Source organism: Lepidochelys olivacea, assembly GCF_965140295.1.
Source record: "Lepidochelys olivacea isolate rLepOli2 genome assembly, chromosome: 9".
Lineage (NCBI taxonomy): Eukaryota > Metazoa > Chordata > Testudines > Cheloniidae > Lepidochelys > Lepidochelys olivacea.
Window position 1 is genome coordinate 44837714 of NC_140419.1, and position 18477 is coordinate 44856190.

An 18477-nucleotide genomic window follows, 5' to 3' on the forward strand; every position below is an offset into this window, starting at 1 on the left:
ACAAGCGCTACTAATAATGGTATGACTCAGATATTCCTGGATGTGATAGCAGACAGATTTCTTCACCAAACAGTCACTGAAGCACCAAGAGGTGATGCCATTTTAGATTTAGTATTGGCAGGTAGCAAGGACCTCATAGAAGAGCTGGTTGTAGAGGACAGGTTTGGTTTGAGGGATCAGGAGCGGCCTAGTCCAGTTTAAACTAAATGGAAGGAAAAACAAAAATGGTCTGCAACTAATGTCCTTGATTTCAAAAGGGCAAACTTAAAAAAATTAAGGGAATTAGTTAGGGGAAGTGGTCTGGACTGAAGAACTCAAGGATCTGAACGTGGAGGTGGCTTGGAATTACTTTAAGTCTAAGGGCTGGTCTACAGTACAGGTGTAAGTCAACCTAAGTTACACTACCTTCAGTTACGTCACTGAAGTCGATGCAACTTAGGTCCACTTACTGCAGTGCCTACGCTGCGCTGTGTTGACGGGAGATGCTCTCCTGCCAACTGCCCGGGAGCTGGAGTACAGGCGTCGACGGGAGAGCGCTCAGCCATTGATTTCACCAGACCCACTAAATCGACACCGCTGCATCGATCGCAGCACTGCCGATCTAGAAGTAAGTATAGACAAGGCTAAAGTTGAAGAAACTAGGTGCAGCCTGCATCCCAAGCAACAGGAAAAAATTCATAGGGAAGAGTTGCTGACCAAAATGGATGAACAAGCATCTCAAACAGGTTATTGGGAGAAAGTAGAAAGCTTTCCTTGCTGATCCATTACTTGTAGGCTCTCTCTTGGAGTATTTCTACACTGCAATTAAAAACCCACGGCTGGCCCATGCCAGCTGACTAGGGCATGCAGGGCTCAGGCTAAGGAGCTGTTTAACTGCAGTGCAGACATTTGGGATCAGGCTGCAGCCTGAGCTCTGGGACCCTCGTGCAGACATTCAGGCTCAGGGAGGGTCCCAGAGCTCAGACTGCAGCCTGAGCTCAAACATCTGCATCACAATTAAACAGCCCCGCAGCCTAAGTCAGCTGGGACAGGCCAGTTGTGGGTGCCTAACTGCAGGGTACACAAGGGTACACATACCCTTGGAGGTCAGAAAGTGTAGGGAAAAAGTGAGAGCTGCCAAAAGCCAAGCAGAGTTGGATCTTGCAAATGAAATTAAATACAAAATAAAAGGTTCTTCAGCTATATAAATAAAAAGAAAACAAGGAAAGAAGTGGGAGTGCTAAACATAGAGGATGGGGTGGAGATTAAAAATAATCAAGGTATAGCCCAACACCTAAACAAATACTTTGCCTCAGTTTTACTCGGGGTAACAAAGAGCTTGGGGGCAGTGGCAAGGTGGCTAATGGGACCATGAATATTAAAGGAATTGGCACATGAAATTACAAGCCCAATAGCATAGATTTTCAATGAATCCGTAAACTCTAGAGTCACGCCCTATGATTAGAGAATTGCAAATACAGTACCTATATTTAAGAAAGAGAAAAAAAGTGACCCAGGAAACTACAGGCCTGTTAGTTTCAATTCAATTGTATACATGGTGTTAAAACAAATTTTGAAATACAGTAGTTAAGGACAGAGGTAAATGGTAACTGGGATAAAATACACCATGATTTTACAAAAGGGAGATCACACAGAATTCTTTCCCAGGCATTTGGCTGGTGGATCATGTCCACATGCTCAGAGTCTAACTGATCACCATATTTGGGGTCAGGAAGGAATTCCCCCCCTAGATTAGACTGGCAGACACCATGTGGTTCTTTTGCCTTCCTCTGCAGCATGGGGCACGGGTCACTTGCTGGTTTGAACTACTGTATAAATGGTGGATTCTCTGTAACTCAAAGTCTTTAAATCAAGATTTGAGGACTTCAGTAACTCAGCCAGAGATTATGGGCCTATTACAGGAGTGGATGGATGAGGTTCTCTGGCCTGCGATGGGCGGGAAGGTCAGACTAGACTATCATGATGGTCCCCTCTGGCTTTATAAATCTGAGTCTGAATGTAGGGCAGGATCATGGTAGCTTTTGTTATATAACAGAAAATAACTTGCTTTAATGATGCAAAAAGTTGGTGTTTAAATAAGACTAAACCGTGCTTAAGGAACAATGTTTTAATTTAGGCTATTTGGACAATGAAAGTTTCTGTAAGATACACAGAAGTAAAGATTGCTCAAATGTTCAAAGAAAAAGTGGCAGCTATTTTTGACAGTGCCCAGGACACTTAAAAGATCCCAGAGGAACATCCCCTGAAAGTGGGAATTATGTTCCTGCTTAAGCAGTAAGAGAAGTATAGGTCCTTGCTTTGAAATATGCTATCAACAGTGACAGAATCATGACTGACACAGAAGGTGCAGACAGCATGGAGGGGTATGGCAAAAACTGCTCTATTTAAGCCTAGTGAAGGCATTTGCTTCAAACGGTGAGGAACTTCTGGTTAAGGCTCAGACAGAAAGTCAGGAAATCTGAGTTATATTCCCAGTTCTGACACATTTCCTTGGACAACTCCCTTAACCTTTGTAAAATAAAGATAATTCCCTGACTCACAGGGGTATAATGGGGCAAAATTAATGTTTGTGAAGTGTTTCAACATCCCAGGATAGAAGGCCCCAGATCAGTGTTTCTCAAACTGTGGATTACGACCCCCAGATTGAGGAGAGGTGATCATACATTTGAGGGCAGGGGGAGGGGAAGAAAACACCCCCGACGCTTGACACATCTGCCCCTCGATAGACAGAGTGGGGCGGATGTCCCAAACCTGGTGGCATTGAATCACCATGCGCTAGGTTGCAACACCAATCAAATTCGGAGGCAGAGGGCCACATTTGATTGGCACTGTGACCTACCACATAGGATCGCAATGCCACTTGGGTTTGGGACATCAGCCCCTCTGTCTCCATCTATGGAGAGATGAATGTGCCTAACCTGGCTAGGATGCAACACCTAGAGTAGAGAGTTGGGCCCAGCCCTGCGGGACAGGAGCTGCTGCTGTGGGGTGAGTGCAGGGTAAGCTCGTTCTCCAACAACTCCCCTCCTTTTTGTAACCACTGGGGGTTGTGTTAACAGAGGTGAGCCCCAAAGGGTATCATGGCATGAAAAAGTTTGGGAACCACTGCACTAGAGGATGGTCCAGCGGTTAGGCACTAGCCAGGAAATCAGGAATCCTGGTTTCAATTCCCCTGTTCCACTACTGACTTCCTTGGGAAAATGTGCAAAGTCACTTAGTCTCGCTGTGCCCCAGCCCCCCATCTGTAAAATGGGGATAGCATCACTTCCTTATTTCACAGGGATATTGTGAGGATAAAAGCCATTAAAGATGGGAGATGCTCAGATACTGAAACAAGAGGGGACACATAAATACTGCAGCCTTCCCATTCCCCTAACACCTTCATAGGCAGTCCTTTTCTGCAGCCAACACAGACAATCTGCAGTACAATCCCAGTACTCATAAATGTACATTTATGCCTGAAAGGCTCACACATTTAAACAGGCTGAGAAGATCACCTGTCTAAGTTACCTGAAATGCACAGAGCATAACTGAAAGCACTATTCGCCAAGTCACCCTTTCCAAGTGTATGTGCTGCAGAAGGCTTTTTCTGTTCCTGAGTTTTGCAGAATGACCTACTCAATGAACTCTTGATAAATAATACTTCTCTGAATTCAATTTCTGTCACAAGCCTGTTGCTTCCTCAATACACTTAGCAGCCAGGTGCCAGTCAGATGATTTATGGGCTATTTCAATATAGCTTGAAGTAAGAGTGTGGTAACTTGTAAACCAAAAACCCATTAAAAGTGACAGCCCCAGTATCAGTACTAGCCACATATTCTAAACAAAAAGAGAATACACGAATACCAGTTTGCTTTACCTTTTTCCACAGAAGCATCTGGAATGGACTCAAGTAACTGTTTAATTGGTGAAGAAGCTTTCACTGGCGCTGGTATACTTAGTGGTAATGGTAAAGACGTGGGGACATCAGAAAGGTCAGATTCAGAAGACTGGGAAAAGAGATAATCCTCGCCAAGAGAATGCCGATGTAGCTCAACATCCACTACCTTCCAGAAAGAGGTGAAAGGATTATGATAAATTATGCACTTGGCAGCCCAAATATTGTGAGTTACGACGCCTTAATTTGGCCAAAGCCTGCAAGCCCTCCGCACATGGAACTACCACTGATTTCAAAAGAGGCTGCATGGGCAAATGTCTCGCAGGATCAGGCCTACAACAAAACCTAGAAAAATACAATGATTTGTGATATTAAATACCACAACAAAATAGCACATATCTACCCCTACAGAATTCTGAACAGTGAACATCATCAGTCAAAGTTCCCACAAACTCAGGACCAGATCCGGAACAACTAATCTGTGTGATGTCCCATTAAAGTCAGTGGGATTCCACATAGGTGCAGGGGTATGTGTTTTTCAGATCTCAAAGCAGGATTAAGGGCTAACCTTGTATGCTTGGTTTGGAAATCCCTTGAAGCATACACTACAGCATTTGTTTACTCTTCAAAAATGTTCCTCACTATCTTGAGGAAGCCCATATTAAAATCTACTTCACTGAGTGAAAAGCTGAGATTATGCAACTGCACAGAAAATCCTTCAATTTAGTAAAATAGAGGAGAAAAATCAAAATCAGAGATGATAAACTATGACTGAAGTTAAGTGACTTATCCCAAGTCTAAAATAGAATCTTGTCTTTAATCCCACAGTCCTGAGCTCTAACCACTAGATTACAGTGCCGCCTATACTGCAGAAAACAGTCAACTAAGCACAACAGGAAGGAGTTCACCCAACTATGGCTAAAAGTGAACAAGTCATAAAATCACTGTGAATCAAGAGGATAGTTCATTTGCTGGCCACTGGCTTCACTATTCTCTATTTTGACTATTAGCTCTAAATTCATTCCGTTCTTTAACTCATTTTTCACTTGTGTGCTAGATTTTCTGTGTGTTATTTTTATGTTAAGCTCATTCAACTGATCTTCTAACAAATATACACATACACTATTTATATCTTGAAAGTTTGCTTCTCTTAAAAATATCTGAATTCATTTCTCTTGAAAATAACGAAGATGAAACATCAGCAACTTAAGGGCACTGCATCAAGCCAAGTCACTTTCCAGAATTACTTTATCATTTCATGTTGTAATACAAATCTAATCTATTGTTACAAGAAAAGGTAGTTTGGAGGGTTGTTGTAGCTGTGTTGGTTCTAGGATATTAGAGAGACAAGGCGGGTGAACTGATGTCTTTTATTGGACCAATTTCTGTTGGTGAAAGAGACAAGCTTTTGAGCTACACAGAGCTCTTCTTTAGGTCTGGAAAACGTGCTCCAAGTGTCACAACTAAATAAAAGGTGGAACAGAGTTTGTGGGTTTACTACAAGCATAATATTTCTTCTCATGCAGCCATTTTTAAAAAGAGTTTCCATGCTTTTATTATGAAAAGTTAAAACTATGGTAAAATTTTACTTGGCTACAGTCACTACAATTCCACTACTAAACTTCTTACTTTGCTAAGTGTTCTGGGATATACAGTCCATGAAAGATTTTATATAACAGCTAGCATTTCCATTCTACAGCTCAGTAACTCACCGTTTCTGCACCAAGTGTCTGCAAGCCAGTATAGGTTCTGTCCAACTGTGGAAAACGATTAGATGAGTGAGTACATTGTAACATGTTAAAATATTAATATTTTAGCTAAAGTTTACAACTAATCTTTTCTGAAACAGTAAAACAGCAGCAAGCTCCTAACTACAATAAACTGTGATTCCATAGCAGAGCAGTGATATATCAAATTTACCAAAGCTAGAGATCACATTTTCTTTGGCAAGTAGCATCGTTTGCACTTTGTAGTGAGCAGAAAAACCATGCTGTTGCTAGGAGGGGAGGAAGGTAGGGTGCGCGTGCGTATAAATCTGTAGGGGGAGGGAAGACTGGCATTCTGCATTAACTAGAATAAATTCTAATTAATTTAAATTAATTACATAAAAATAATTTAAGGTACAAGTGACTCTATCCTCGGACAAATGTCCTTTTTATTCTTTGCATAAACCCAAACAAATATGAAACAATTTCAATTATATGCAACAGCATCATTAAATGGAATTTTTGTTACTGCTTAGCTAGTTTACCCTCAGGCCAACTAACCGACTGAGGTCACCTTACCCAGTGCCCCATCAGTAGATAAGAGACAGGAAGTTTCAATGAAAACTGTGACACCAGCCGACAGAAGAACCCAGTAGCAGAGACTGCCTGAGCCATATAAATTTCAGAAGAACTCATGCTAGCAGACTAAGGCCCTGTCTACATTAAGGACATATACACCAGTGTGCAAACTCTTAACATAGACATGATCTACTGGCACAAAGCAGGGTTTACACTGATGCAGATTAACTGGTTCATTTACCAGATTAAGCTGCACCACAGTAAACTGCAAGTCTACTAGAGCTAGGTGGAGATGAGATTTTGTTGAAAAGTCAAATCAAGAATATTTTGGACAAAGCCAGAAATATTTCAATTCTGAAATATCGCAATGGTGCCTCAAGGGAGTTGTAGTTCAGTTGCTTCAGGCTCCCATTCACTTCTACAGGCCAGGCTCACTGGCCAGATGTCGTCTTCCAGAATGCACCAGGGTCTCTCCCCAAGGTAAAGGGATGCGGTGCATCAGGGCAGTCACTTGGCCAGGACCCACGGTGATGCATGCACCTGGGGGGCCCACCCACAGAGAAGGGGAGTATGGGGCATCCCTTCTATAACTTCCACGTGGCACAGCTGTGGCCATTCAGAATTGGATTATTTCAGTTTTCCAGGATTTCAGTGAAAAGTTTCATTTAGTCAAAAAACAAATTTTCCATCAAAAACCAGTCTGGATGGAAAGTTTTCAACCAGCCCTAATGCCTAAACCATGAGCATGCATCGATGTAGTAACACTGGTGAGACTTTCCTCAACACAGACAAGACCCAAGTCAAACTATAATAGTGCAGTGACAAAGTTCTGAGGACAACTAAGAATAGTGAAAAAGGAAGGGTAATAAGTGAATTCTGCTGGGGTTGGGCTCAAGTAATTAAAAAGAAAATAAAAGTAATGGCCATTTTCAGAAGTGCTGTGCACCCATTAATCCTCTGCATTCCAGAGCCTTTGGAAGAGTCAGGCCCATAAGAAACAAATGAGGATTCTGGGTTTTCCCTCTTCACCCCTTCAAGAACAGGGTAAGTCGAATTGTCAGGCTGCAGATCCTTGGTAGCTGCAGGTAAAACCACGGGAAGGAACTCAATAGAACACCACTCCTTATGTAGAGAAAGATGCCCCTAGTAAAAGCCTAGAAAGTTAAAATTGATGAGAAGATGATAAAAATCCAAAATCACAGGGGAGAGCAGCTAAACACTTTATTTTTCTGACCAGAGTCAATTCCAACTTCTTAGACATTGGATGCCCCCAATGGATCATCACCTCTTATATGGCTGATGTCACTTACTTTGCTGTATTTTCCATCTTCATCTCATATGTCCCCTAGTCAGACGTCAGAGGGCAGCAGTACACAAACACAATAGAGGAAGGCCACAAACACAGCACATTCCATAGGTTCTCTTGCTGACTCTATCGCCCTCTGTACCAGCCATTCTATTGAAGTACCTTCAGATTGTGTATGATATCGATCCTCTTGTTCTGGCTGTCCTTAAAGTGAATCTGAACCCTCACTGGAAATTCTCCCCAGCCTCGTCTGGTTAAATGAAATGGAGGCTCTCTGGAAACAAACAGAAATTCACATTACAGATACCCCTACTACAACTTCCACATTCATCTCTTCAAACAAAAGAATGCTTTCCTGATTGGCTGCTAATTATCCTCAATCCCACTCTCCACCAGAGAGAGAACATGCGGTCTATGTAGACAGTCACAGACACATCTTCATTGTGCATGGGGGAAGGTAAAAGAAAATGATGCCAAAATGGTGAACATTGTGCCAGAAGAGAAAGTAGTAGAGTCAGTTCCTTAATAAATGGCTGCATGATGTCAGATGGTCAGTACCAGTGAAAATCAGTACCATCTGACACTGTCGCAAGCTGAATTTCCAATGCAGAGTTACTATTCTTTCCCTCCTACCATCTATCTAGTCATAAAAGACATTATTATAGTGTTGGTAGACAAGACCAAAGCAACCTCATTTTGAGCACCACCTTCCCTGAATACTTCTGGACCCTCACTCTTGCCAGTGCAGGTTTGTCCTTTTATATGTATATGTAAGTATACATATGTAAGTTTATAAGTATGTCCCAGCTGAAGGGATGCATGTTAGAGAGATTATTATAAAAAAGGAAACCACAGAAATTTATAGTAGCCTGGGATTTTATTTAACTTATATCAGTTCCTGAGGTTGGGACAGATAGCTAGCCCTGCCTCCCCCACCCTTTCAATCCTGACTGCCCAAGAGCAATGCAGTCTCAAGGACACTGGCCATGTATACACATTTCCAGGTCATAAATCAATGAAGGGAATAAGGGTTGTTAATTTATTAGTAGGGAAGGAATGCAGGGAATGAATAGTGCATGTTATTTGCCCAAACCTCATTTTCTCAACACTCTCATTGCAGGAGTGTGAAAAAGGTGAAAATAGGTGTCAGATAGTTCTTTCTAAGGGCAAGTCTACACGATCGATTTAGAAGGTCTAGTAAAGAGTAAGGTAAGACTAAAGGAGATTTTCTCCCATCGACCCCACGGTAACTCAAACTAAGGTACGTCGACTTATTCACATAGCTGGAGTTGCGTAGTGTAGGTCGACTTACCGTAATAGTGCAGACATAGCCCAAGGGAGGGAGAGAAGGGACAGGGGGAGGAATAGATCCTATAAAAACCCCATCTACAGTGGTTTCACACCAGTGTTTTAAAAGATGCTTGGACAAGTCCTGCGGAGGGACTGAGGCCAATGTACATAGGAGTTACTTTCCTAATCAGTCTGAGTGTGTTATGCCCTTATCTTAGTGGCAGAAAGAAGAGTGGAAATCTACTGTGGGGGAAAAATCCTGTCGTTTACTCTGTTGACCTCAGTGGGGAAATATTTTTCAGCAATGGCTTTGTAGAGGGAATGTTGACACTACTACATTTGGCACTGCTTCTCTCTAGTGTCAACACAGCCATACCGCTATTGTAGTCATTCCTCAAAGCATGAGGTTAAACCCAAGACTATGAGTTGCCCACAGGAGAGAGCAGGAGGAAGGCATTTCAGGAAAAAGCTCCTTACTGAAACACACAAGTGGGAATTCTAAAAACTCTGGCAAATAAAATGAACTTTTCACATTGGACTGGGTGGGAGAGAACATCTGTTTCGTCTGGCGTACAGCCAAACTTGCAATGTAAGTGATGTAATGAAAATAACAGATACACAAGTCCATACTGCTAATATGAAATACAGCATTTCAAGTTTCTCTCCGGTAGGAAAGGCTCTCTTTAACCTGTTAAAACAACTTGGTATGTGTTTCACAAGACTGTGGCATAACAACTAGCAAGTGCTGACAAACACCTGGAGAATTAGCTATAGTTAAGCCAAGTTAGAAGTTAAGCTAAAATACCAACAATGCAGCCATAAAAAGAAGGTGAGAATTTCAGTATTTCAATCCTGACAAGCTCAAAGACTCAAGTAATTCTTGATTACCTGACTTCCACCAGGTCGTTAGGTTTGTAACTGGGATGAAGGAAGAACCAGACTTTCTTGACAAAATGATTTATGCTGGGTTCTCTCCGAGAGCCTCGTACATACACCATCCATTTATGGGTTGACTGATCGTTCTCCTCTCTCTTGTCAGGAGGAATATACCTAGCAGAAAAAGTAAAAAAATAAATAAATAAATTTACATACAAAAGATTTTGCTATGCTGGTTTTGGATCAATTTGGCAAGAGTTTTAGGAACAGTAAAAGGCTAATTTAGGCCTATACTACTGGCCATATTTGGAGCATCTTAACTGCATCGTCCAACATTTCACCAAACCCTTCAAACCCCCTTATCCAGGAACAAATCTGAATGGCTTTTATGTACATTTATACTCTTTGCTTTAACTGCACTCCTTGGTATCTCAATATATACATGCTACCCTTCCTGTGAAATAGCTCTGTGTAAATTTCCACCATCTAATCCTTGTTTCCTAATTAGGGGGTTTAATTTTAACCCTTCACCAGTGAGAGAAATTTACTTATCAAATCCTCTTCATACAGTTTTGGAGACAAATCACCTTGAAGAATGGTAAGAGTCAAGCATAATATATACATAAATCTTAACTTATAATAAACTACAGGGCTTGACCCACAAAGTCAAGATCTGGACCCAGATTTCTCAGTGTTTATGGGTGTTTTTAGGACCCATCTCTAATGGCAAGAAAAACAACATCCAACATTCACCACCAATTTGATACTTTACACTCTGTGGGAAAAAAACCGGACATGAGTAGTGCTGCAGCTGGGGCTGATGGCCAGAAGTAGAGCTGTTCAAAGCTTTCCAAAATGAAAATTTTTTTCTCACCACAACTTAGCCTTCAACTTTGAGAAAACATTCAATTTCTTTTTTAAAATTCCCCATTTTCTGAAAAATTTCTCCAGAAACTCTAGATTAAAAAAAAAAAAAAAAGGAGACTTTTGGTGATTCTGCTAAATGAGGTATATTCTCTCCCCTCCCACATTTTGGGGCTGGTTTCCTCCTTTTTATACTGTCAATTTTTGATTGGTCATTTTAGTCATACGGGGGGGATTTGCTAATCCAGAATAAAGGAATCCCATTTTTAAAAATTTCTGATTTTGGAAAAAAACATTTAAAACATTCTGGAAAATGAAAAATGGAATGGTTTTGGAAAACAATGGAATTAAAAACAAGTTTTGGGTTGTCAAAATTTCTGTGACTCCGTGTTTGTTTTTTTAACTAGCTTTTGCTAGAGGTGAGCTGCACTAGCAACAGGATGCAAGGGAATTCGCACAGTGCATGCCCGCACTATGCTAGCCACACCCATTTCCAGAACTTTAATGACAAAATTAAGTGGCTTTGCAAGGGTTTTGACAGAAATGCTGCTCAATCTGACACAAAAAAATATGAAATGACATTTCCTTAATTTGTTTTCACCTTAATTCAATGACATTTCCAAAAATTACCATACAGCACTATGGTAATAACTAAGACTGCATCTCTTACCATGGTGGGAATCACGTAGTAGCTCAGTGCTATGGTCTTACTCCAGCTCCGACTATCCTGGCTTCATTGAACCACATCCCATCAAATACTAACTCCTACCTTCACCAAAGCAGGGTTCTGTTCCTGCAACTGGAGCCCTGTGGGGTCTCAGGGGCTTCCCAGGCAGATCCTATTGCAGGATCAGGGCCCAGTGCTGCAGGTGGTAGGGCTGGAAGAACTGAATGGGTCAAAATAATTTCTAAAAACCTTAGTTTTGAAGCAAGTGCAGAATCAAACTCCACAACTGTTATTACGATGAGCACTAGCCCTGGGTCCCACAACTGCTATTGCTCACACCCCATGGCCAATAAGGAAGGACTGGACTAGGAGTGCTGGTATAGCTATCGTTTGGAGTGTGCCTCAATTTTAGCTACTTCCTAACTTTAATCCACAATTCAACTAGACGGCTAGCAACTAAGACAATTAGTAAGACCTTAGATACTAACTTGGAGACGTTGCCAACCACGATTGTTTTCTTCACATAAAGCCGTGAAGTTTCATCATTTAACAGACCGGCCTTTCGCTGACCTGTTTTGTGAGAGCTTGTAACACCAGAAGTGTCCTGAGGGGCAGAAAAGAAAAAAAAAAAAAAAAAAAAAAAAAAGCAAAAATCAACTTCGCAAACACAGACTTCTTTGGTACTAGAAAGTAAGCTGCTGTAGACCAATAAAAAAAAAAAACATTCTAAAACAGACACACACAAATTGCTAACTGCCCATTTTCAAGTAATTTATGTATACAGCAAATAAACACTATATGGCAAAGCCGGGGTCCAGTTATCTGACATACACAATTGGTCTGGGCCAATATTTTACAATAGCAATTAATTAATTTGGATGGCCACCTCAAGATACTTGATTTTCAGAAAGTGCTGAGCACCTGGTGTCTGAAAATCAAGCTCCTTTCAGGAGTCTCAACTTGGGCATCCAAAAATCAGTAGCTGTTTTTTTAAAATCTTAGCCCTGATCTCTAGAACGAAATTCTGCCCCCCAGGGCCTCTATAATTACTTCAATGGAAGTGCCAGATATGTGTCTGGAGGAAAAATGTGGCCCTACTCCAGTAAGAATGATGGATAACAACAGAGCACCAACATCCAGATAAAGCCAGTGAATAGGCAGCAATCATCAGGTATAACACAAACAACCCAAGTGACCTTGTAGCAATCACTTATTAATTGAAGGACAAATCTACAGGAGAAGGTAAGATTGTAATCAGGTCCAGGACCAGTATGTGCTTCAGTGTCATTTGCAAGGGGACTAGAGATACTTTTCTGGGCTCTTGACTGGCTGAAAATGTTGCCCTGAGAATATGGTAGAAAAAGGTTAAGAACCCCTGCCCTTTTGAGACCCCCCCCCCCCACAACATGCTATAAAAATTTCAGGGCCCAGCAGGGGAGAGGGGACTCGGGGCTCTGGACCAGGGTGGGGAACTTGGGCATAGGTGTAGTTTGACTTTTATTTTGGGTGGGCACAGGCCAGTGGGGATCGAGCCAGCTCCGCATGGCAGGGTATGTGGAGGGAGCGACACCTCCACTCCCTGACTCACCTCAGCAGGCCACCTACCAGTCTAGGTTGGGGGAGGGGGGAAGGAAAGCGCAACCAAAATTTATAACTCAAAGGTGGGAGACTCAGCTCAAAAAGTTTGAGAACAGTTCAGGGTGCAGGTAGAGGGGTACCTAAGGGCTGTGTGCGGGCATGGGGGTAGCTCAGGGAGTAGCTTGGGACTGTGTGCAGACAGAGGAGTAGCTCAGGGTGCAGGGAAGGGGGTAGCTAGGGGCTGTGTGCAGGCAGGGGGTAGCTCAGGGTGCAGTGAGAGGGGTAGCTAGGGGCTGTGTAAGGGCTGGGGGTTAGCTCAGGGTGCAGGGAGAGGGGTAGCTAGGGGCTGTGTGCCGGGAGGGCTCTCCTGTGGTCTCTGCTCCCGGAGGGCTCTGCCAGCCACAGGTCCTCCACAGGCTCTTACCGGGTGTGAGAGAAAATGGGGCTGGGAGCTGAGGAACAGCTTCAAGCCCCTGCACTAGCAGCAACAGGAGACAAGGGAATGCTGCAGATGCCTGCTCCATGGCACCTGTCCAGAGCAACAGCTACTGCCCAGCTCTGGCTTCCCGCTTCCGACCTGGCCAGGGGGTGGGAAATGTGTGTGGAGCTGCCCTGCTCTTGCAGTGTAGGCGTTTTTTTTTTTTGTTTGTTTGTTTGTTTTTTTTTGGTAGGGGGGTGGAAGAACATCCCCTTGCCTCCCAACTCTGCCCATGGGCTCAGAGCTTCTGCTCTGTGGGGAGCACCGAGGTTCCAGCCCCACTGCTCCTGGCTTCAGCCCTGCAGGGGGGTGGTCATCAACCCCGCGGATCCTGGCTTCAGCCATGCAGGAGGTACTGGGGCTTGGACTCTGGGTTCTAGCTGCAGGACCCCACGGCCCCCCTGAAAAGGTATGTGGGCCCCGCTGTTGAGAACCGCTGTGGTAGGGTCTTCAGTAATCTGACAATCCACATGTCTACAATAAAAATGGATTCTGTGTTGAGTTTATTGGAGAACAGACGAGTGAAATCCTGTCATGGAAAGTAAGGGGCTTACTACAGGCTAACTGGGGGGCACTCAGTCACCATCTGGCTACACTCTGGCAGTCAGTAACTCTCCAAAACAGGGCTGGGGCCCTGCTACTTGACTGGTGGTTCTGGGCTGCCTCCCTGCTTGCTCAGCATACTACTCCATTCCGCTGGGCATTATTCAACTTCACGTGCCATACAGAATCAGTTATTTCCATCACTGGTTACTGCTACTTGCCAAACTGTGGAATTCAATTATCTTCAATGGGTCAACCCGTCACCGGTATGGATTAACGAGGTTCTGCTATAATAGTAACTACAGGGCTCTGATTTTTTTCCTGCTGGAAATGGAGAGACTCTTTACAGGACTCTTCTGGCAGATCTGGATCATTTCTATTAGTCTGTATGTTATTAAACAATCATGCCTTGGTTTAGGCAATGCTGTGTAATGATTAGGGCCGGGGGGGGGTGGGGGACGGTACCAGGAATCAAGACTCCTAAGTTTCTCTGCCAGCTATGCAACCAATTCATTGAGAGACCCCGAGCAAATCTGAGAACTTCCTTCTGTAAAATGGGTGCAGTAATAAGTACCGCCTGCCTCGCAGGTATGGTGTAAGTCTTAGTTCTTATTTGAAAAAGGGCTCCGAGATCCTCAGGTGAAAAGATGCTATTGATTCTTTATAAGCTTAAGTCTGGGAATTTTATAAAAGAGTTGAACACTTTCCTGGGAACAGTGGAAAAAAACAGATCCCACCTTGCTGGCAGCATTCTGGCTGCAGCCAGAAAGGAAATGGATACCAAGTTAGGCTAATTATGATTTTCCAGAGAAGCAGCTGGGTACAGATGAGAAGATTCCCCTTTCTCCTGTGTAGGGTTGTTAACTGGGGCTGCTTACGAGGAATCTGTTTCTCCGGAGAAGATACCGTTTGCTACTGTTCAGAGAAGAGTTAATTTGTTAACTTGCAACCCCCAGGAGCAAGTGAATTAATTTGTTTCTATTCCTCTGAAGGAAATGAGCTGACAACTGACCACATTGAAAACAGGGAACAGTTGGTGTTTGTTGTAGGAAAGGGAACTTTCTTCCCCTTCCTTCCCTTTCTGAGGGAAAGAGATGGTTTTTGCTTTAACACCGTCAGGATGATTTAATCAATGAAGACACCCTGCCAGTTAGTATCATATTATCTAAAGGGGTGCTGAGCAGATCAAACCTCAGATACAGTAGACGAAGTCTTCAGAATTGCTGTAAGTGATGCAATTCCCATAGCAACTAGCAGCCAGGCAGCTGCACCACTAAGAGACACATCCAAAACAATGAGCGTTCCAGCACGTGCCAGCAGAAAGCCACCATCTGGCAAGACAACTTGGATGCTCACTTGGATACAACACTGCTGGGAGCCACAAACTTCCCCCTCTCTCTCAGGGCTTTTCTTCACTGCACAGTTAACTCAAGCGTTGCCACTAACTTGAGTTCCGTTCACAAACAAACCTCTTAGCTCGAGTGTGGTGGTGCTTTTAAATCAAATTGGCTGACTCCCCTCCCTGCACCCTGAGCTACTCCCTGCCCGCACACAGCCGCTAGCTATCCCCTCCCTACTCCCTGAGGTACCCCTGTGCCTGCACACAGCCCTTAGTACCCCTCTCCCTGCACCCTCAGCTGTGTTCAAACTTTTTGAGCTGAGCCCCCATTTTTGAGTTATAAATTTTGGTTGTAGCCCCACCCCAAACCCAGACTGGTAGGTGGCCTGCTGAAGTGAGTCAGGGAGTGGAGATGGCGCTCCCTCCACATACCCTGCCATGCAGAGCTGGCTCGATCCCTCTCACCTGTGCCCACCCAAAATAAAAGTCAAACTAGACCTACGCCCGAGCTCCCCACCCCCCTGGCCCAGAGCCCCAGGTCCCCCGTTCCCTGCTGGGCCCTGGAGTTTTTAATAGCACGTTGTGCGGGGGTCTCAGAAAGAAAAAGGTTGAGAACCTCTGCCTTAAAGGACCTGTGTGCTAACTGGATCTGTAGCCTAACTCAGTGGTTTTCAACCTTTCCAGATGACTGTACCCCTTCAAGGAAGCTGATTTGTCTTGCATACCCCAAGTTTCACCTCAATTAAAAACTACTTCCTTATAAAAATCAGACATAAAAGTACAAAAGCATCACAGCACACTATTACTGAAAAATTGCTGACTTTCCCATTTTTACCATATAATTATAAAATAAATTGATTTGGAATATGAATATTGTACTTACATTTCAGTGTGATACTTGAGCCTGTTTTTCACTTGTGAGCCTTGTCTGAAGCCTGAACCCAGGCAGTGGGGCTGAAGCATGTGATTTAGCTTTAGGGGACCCCCTCTGGAGTGCAGCCCTGGACAACTGCCCTGCTTGCCAACCCCTAATGCTGGCCCTGCACTTGTGACCTCCCTTAAACCCATCCCTAGACCCCTATGGGGGCTGTAACTCGCAGGTTGAGAAACATTATCTAGATGAGTTGAGTACCCCATGGAAGATCTTTGAGTACTCCCAGGGGCAAATGTACCCCAGTTGAAAACCACTGGTCTAACTTATTAGCTGCCAACCCGATCACTCTGCAGTTCAAGCATTATTTCATAGCAAGGCCGCTCTCACTGGAACTAACTTGAGAGGAGTTAACTTGAGTTAATTCTGTAGTGAAGACCTATCCTCAGTAAGTCTGCACAACCAGCGAAAGGCAACAGAACAACCTGCTGGTGGGGCATGGAAGGACCCCCACAGTATGTCTACACCATGACAAAAAAATCTTCCATACTGAGTCTCAGAGCTCAGGTCAGCTGATGCAGGCTCACAAGGCTTGAGCTGCAGGGCTATAAAATTGCAGTATAGATATTCGGGGAGAAGCCTGGGCCCCGAGACCTGGGGTCTCAGAGCCTGGGCTCCAATCTGAGCATCTACACTGCAAGTTTATAGCCCTGCAGCCTGCCAACCTGAGTCAGCTGACCAAGCCAGCCACAGGTTATTATTGCAATGTAGACATATTCCCAGAAAGCAGGGTTGAGAAAAATATACTCCGCACCCTAGTCCCCTGCCAACACTGGCACAGGCCCTCCAGGTAGTTGGGAAGGAATTTCTGGGACCACACACACCTTCTGTCCTTCTGCCCACCCCCTTTTCACAGCTTTACATTACCCGTCCGGTATTTCTGCTTGGTCTCTGATCCAGGTTGTTTGCCAATCGCTCTTCCATGTCCAGACTGCCATTGTCTTTCTCCAGGAGGAAGTCATTGTGCTGAGATAATGAGTCACTTTCTGAATGGTTAGCAGATGGAGTTTCTGATCCATGATTAGCAGGAGATGAGGATCTGGATGGCGATTCCAAGAACTTCTTGACTGAAGGATGATTAAAAACCATAGAGTCGCATGTCTTAGCTCCCTGCAATAATAAAGTTCAGGCAGATCCATTATTTTTTCCAGCTCAAATAAAATTGGCCAGAAAATGAAGAGAAGAGTATCAGCATACAGAAACAAAGAACCAATATTTAATCATAGGTAAATGATGATTGAAAAACTGACTACTGCTCAAGAAAAGAGGGCCAAATAACTTACTCCAACACTAAAGATGCCTTGGTCCAAAAAAAATCTCCATTGCAACACACCCAGACTACTTTGCAGGATGACATTAAACCAAGACTGGCTTCTTTAGGCTTGCAGGCATGTACTTTCCCATAACACAGGTGGTAACGTCACACCGTGTATGCTGCTCTATTTCTGTGGTCAGGCAGGGTATTTAAATGCATTAGACTCTTATTCTTCATACAACTGGCATTCTGCAAAAGACTAAGAGATAAGCTGCATGCATCAGTGCCCTGCCTGCGCACAGAAGGTAACCAGAGGGTCAAGAGTCACATGCTTGCTCATGCCTGCAAACCAAACCAGGCATACTAGATCTCATCTTAGACCTACCTTCCTTAGCAGAGTCCCTTTATAAGTGACCTGCAAAGGACAACAATGGGTTAATGCCCCTCTTTTGGCTTTTTTATTATGTATAAAGGAAGCCTAGGAGGCTTTTTCTTGCTTGCCAGTTTAACCTTAAGCATATAAATCTGCCTCATCAAGGAGCTCTCCTTGGAAGAGAGAGAGAGACCTGGAGCAATAACTTTCTCAGCCCTGAACTGAAAAGGTAGGAGGTGGGGGTTCTGAATCTTTGGGGGATGGAATTTTCAACAGTGCTTAAGGGCAGTGAGAAGCACTTCAGTGTTTCGACAAATCCCATGGGTAATAAAGCTCTTTCCTCCCAACTGTTTGTTAGGCAATTGCGTTCAATAGAATCATAGAAGATTAGGGTTGGAAGAGACCTCAGGAGGTCATCTAGTCCAACCCCCTGCTCAAAGCACGACCAACACGAACTAAATTATCCCAGCCAGGACTTTGTGAAGCTGGGCCTTAAAAACCTCTAAAGATGGAGATTCCACCACTTCCCTAGGTAACCCATTTCAGTGCTTCACCACCCTCCTAGTGAAATAGTGTTTCCTAATATCCAACCTAGACCTCCCCCACTGCAACTTGAGACTATTGCTCCTTGTTCTCTCATCTGCCACCACAGAGAACAGCGGAGCTTCATCCTCTTTGGAACCCCCTTCAGGTAGTTGAAGGCTGCTATCAAATCCCCCCTCACTCTTCTCTTCTGTAGACGTAACAAGTCCATTTCCCTCAGCCTCCCCTTCTATGTCATGTGTCCCAGCCCCCTAATCATTTTCATTGCCCTC

General features: G+C 43.8%; 1 protein-coding gene across 3 annotated transcripts in view; it reads right to left on the minus strand.

Moving 5' to 3' along the window:
- Positions 1–18477, minus strand: part of YEATS2 (YEATS domain containing 2) — a 75992-nt gene that overhangs the window by 48108 nt on the left and 9407 nt on the right. For all 3 annotated transcript variants that reach the window (XM_084640226.1, XM_084640225.1, XM_084640224.1), the window contains 6 exons: positions 16902–17144; positions 11654–11769; positions 9647–9808; positions 7631–7742; positions 5590–5634; positions 3860–4046 (listed from right to left, as the gene is read on the minus strand). In XM_084640226.1, coding sequence (XP_084496352.1) covers positions 3860–4046; positions 5590–5634; positions 7631–7742; positions 9647–9808; positions 11654–11769; positions 16902–17144 — 865 coding nt within the window. The remainder of the gene's footprint in view (positions 1–3859; positions 4047–5589; positions 5635–7630; positions 7743–9646; positions 9809–11653; positions 11770–16901; positions 17145–18477) is intronic.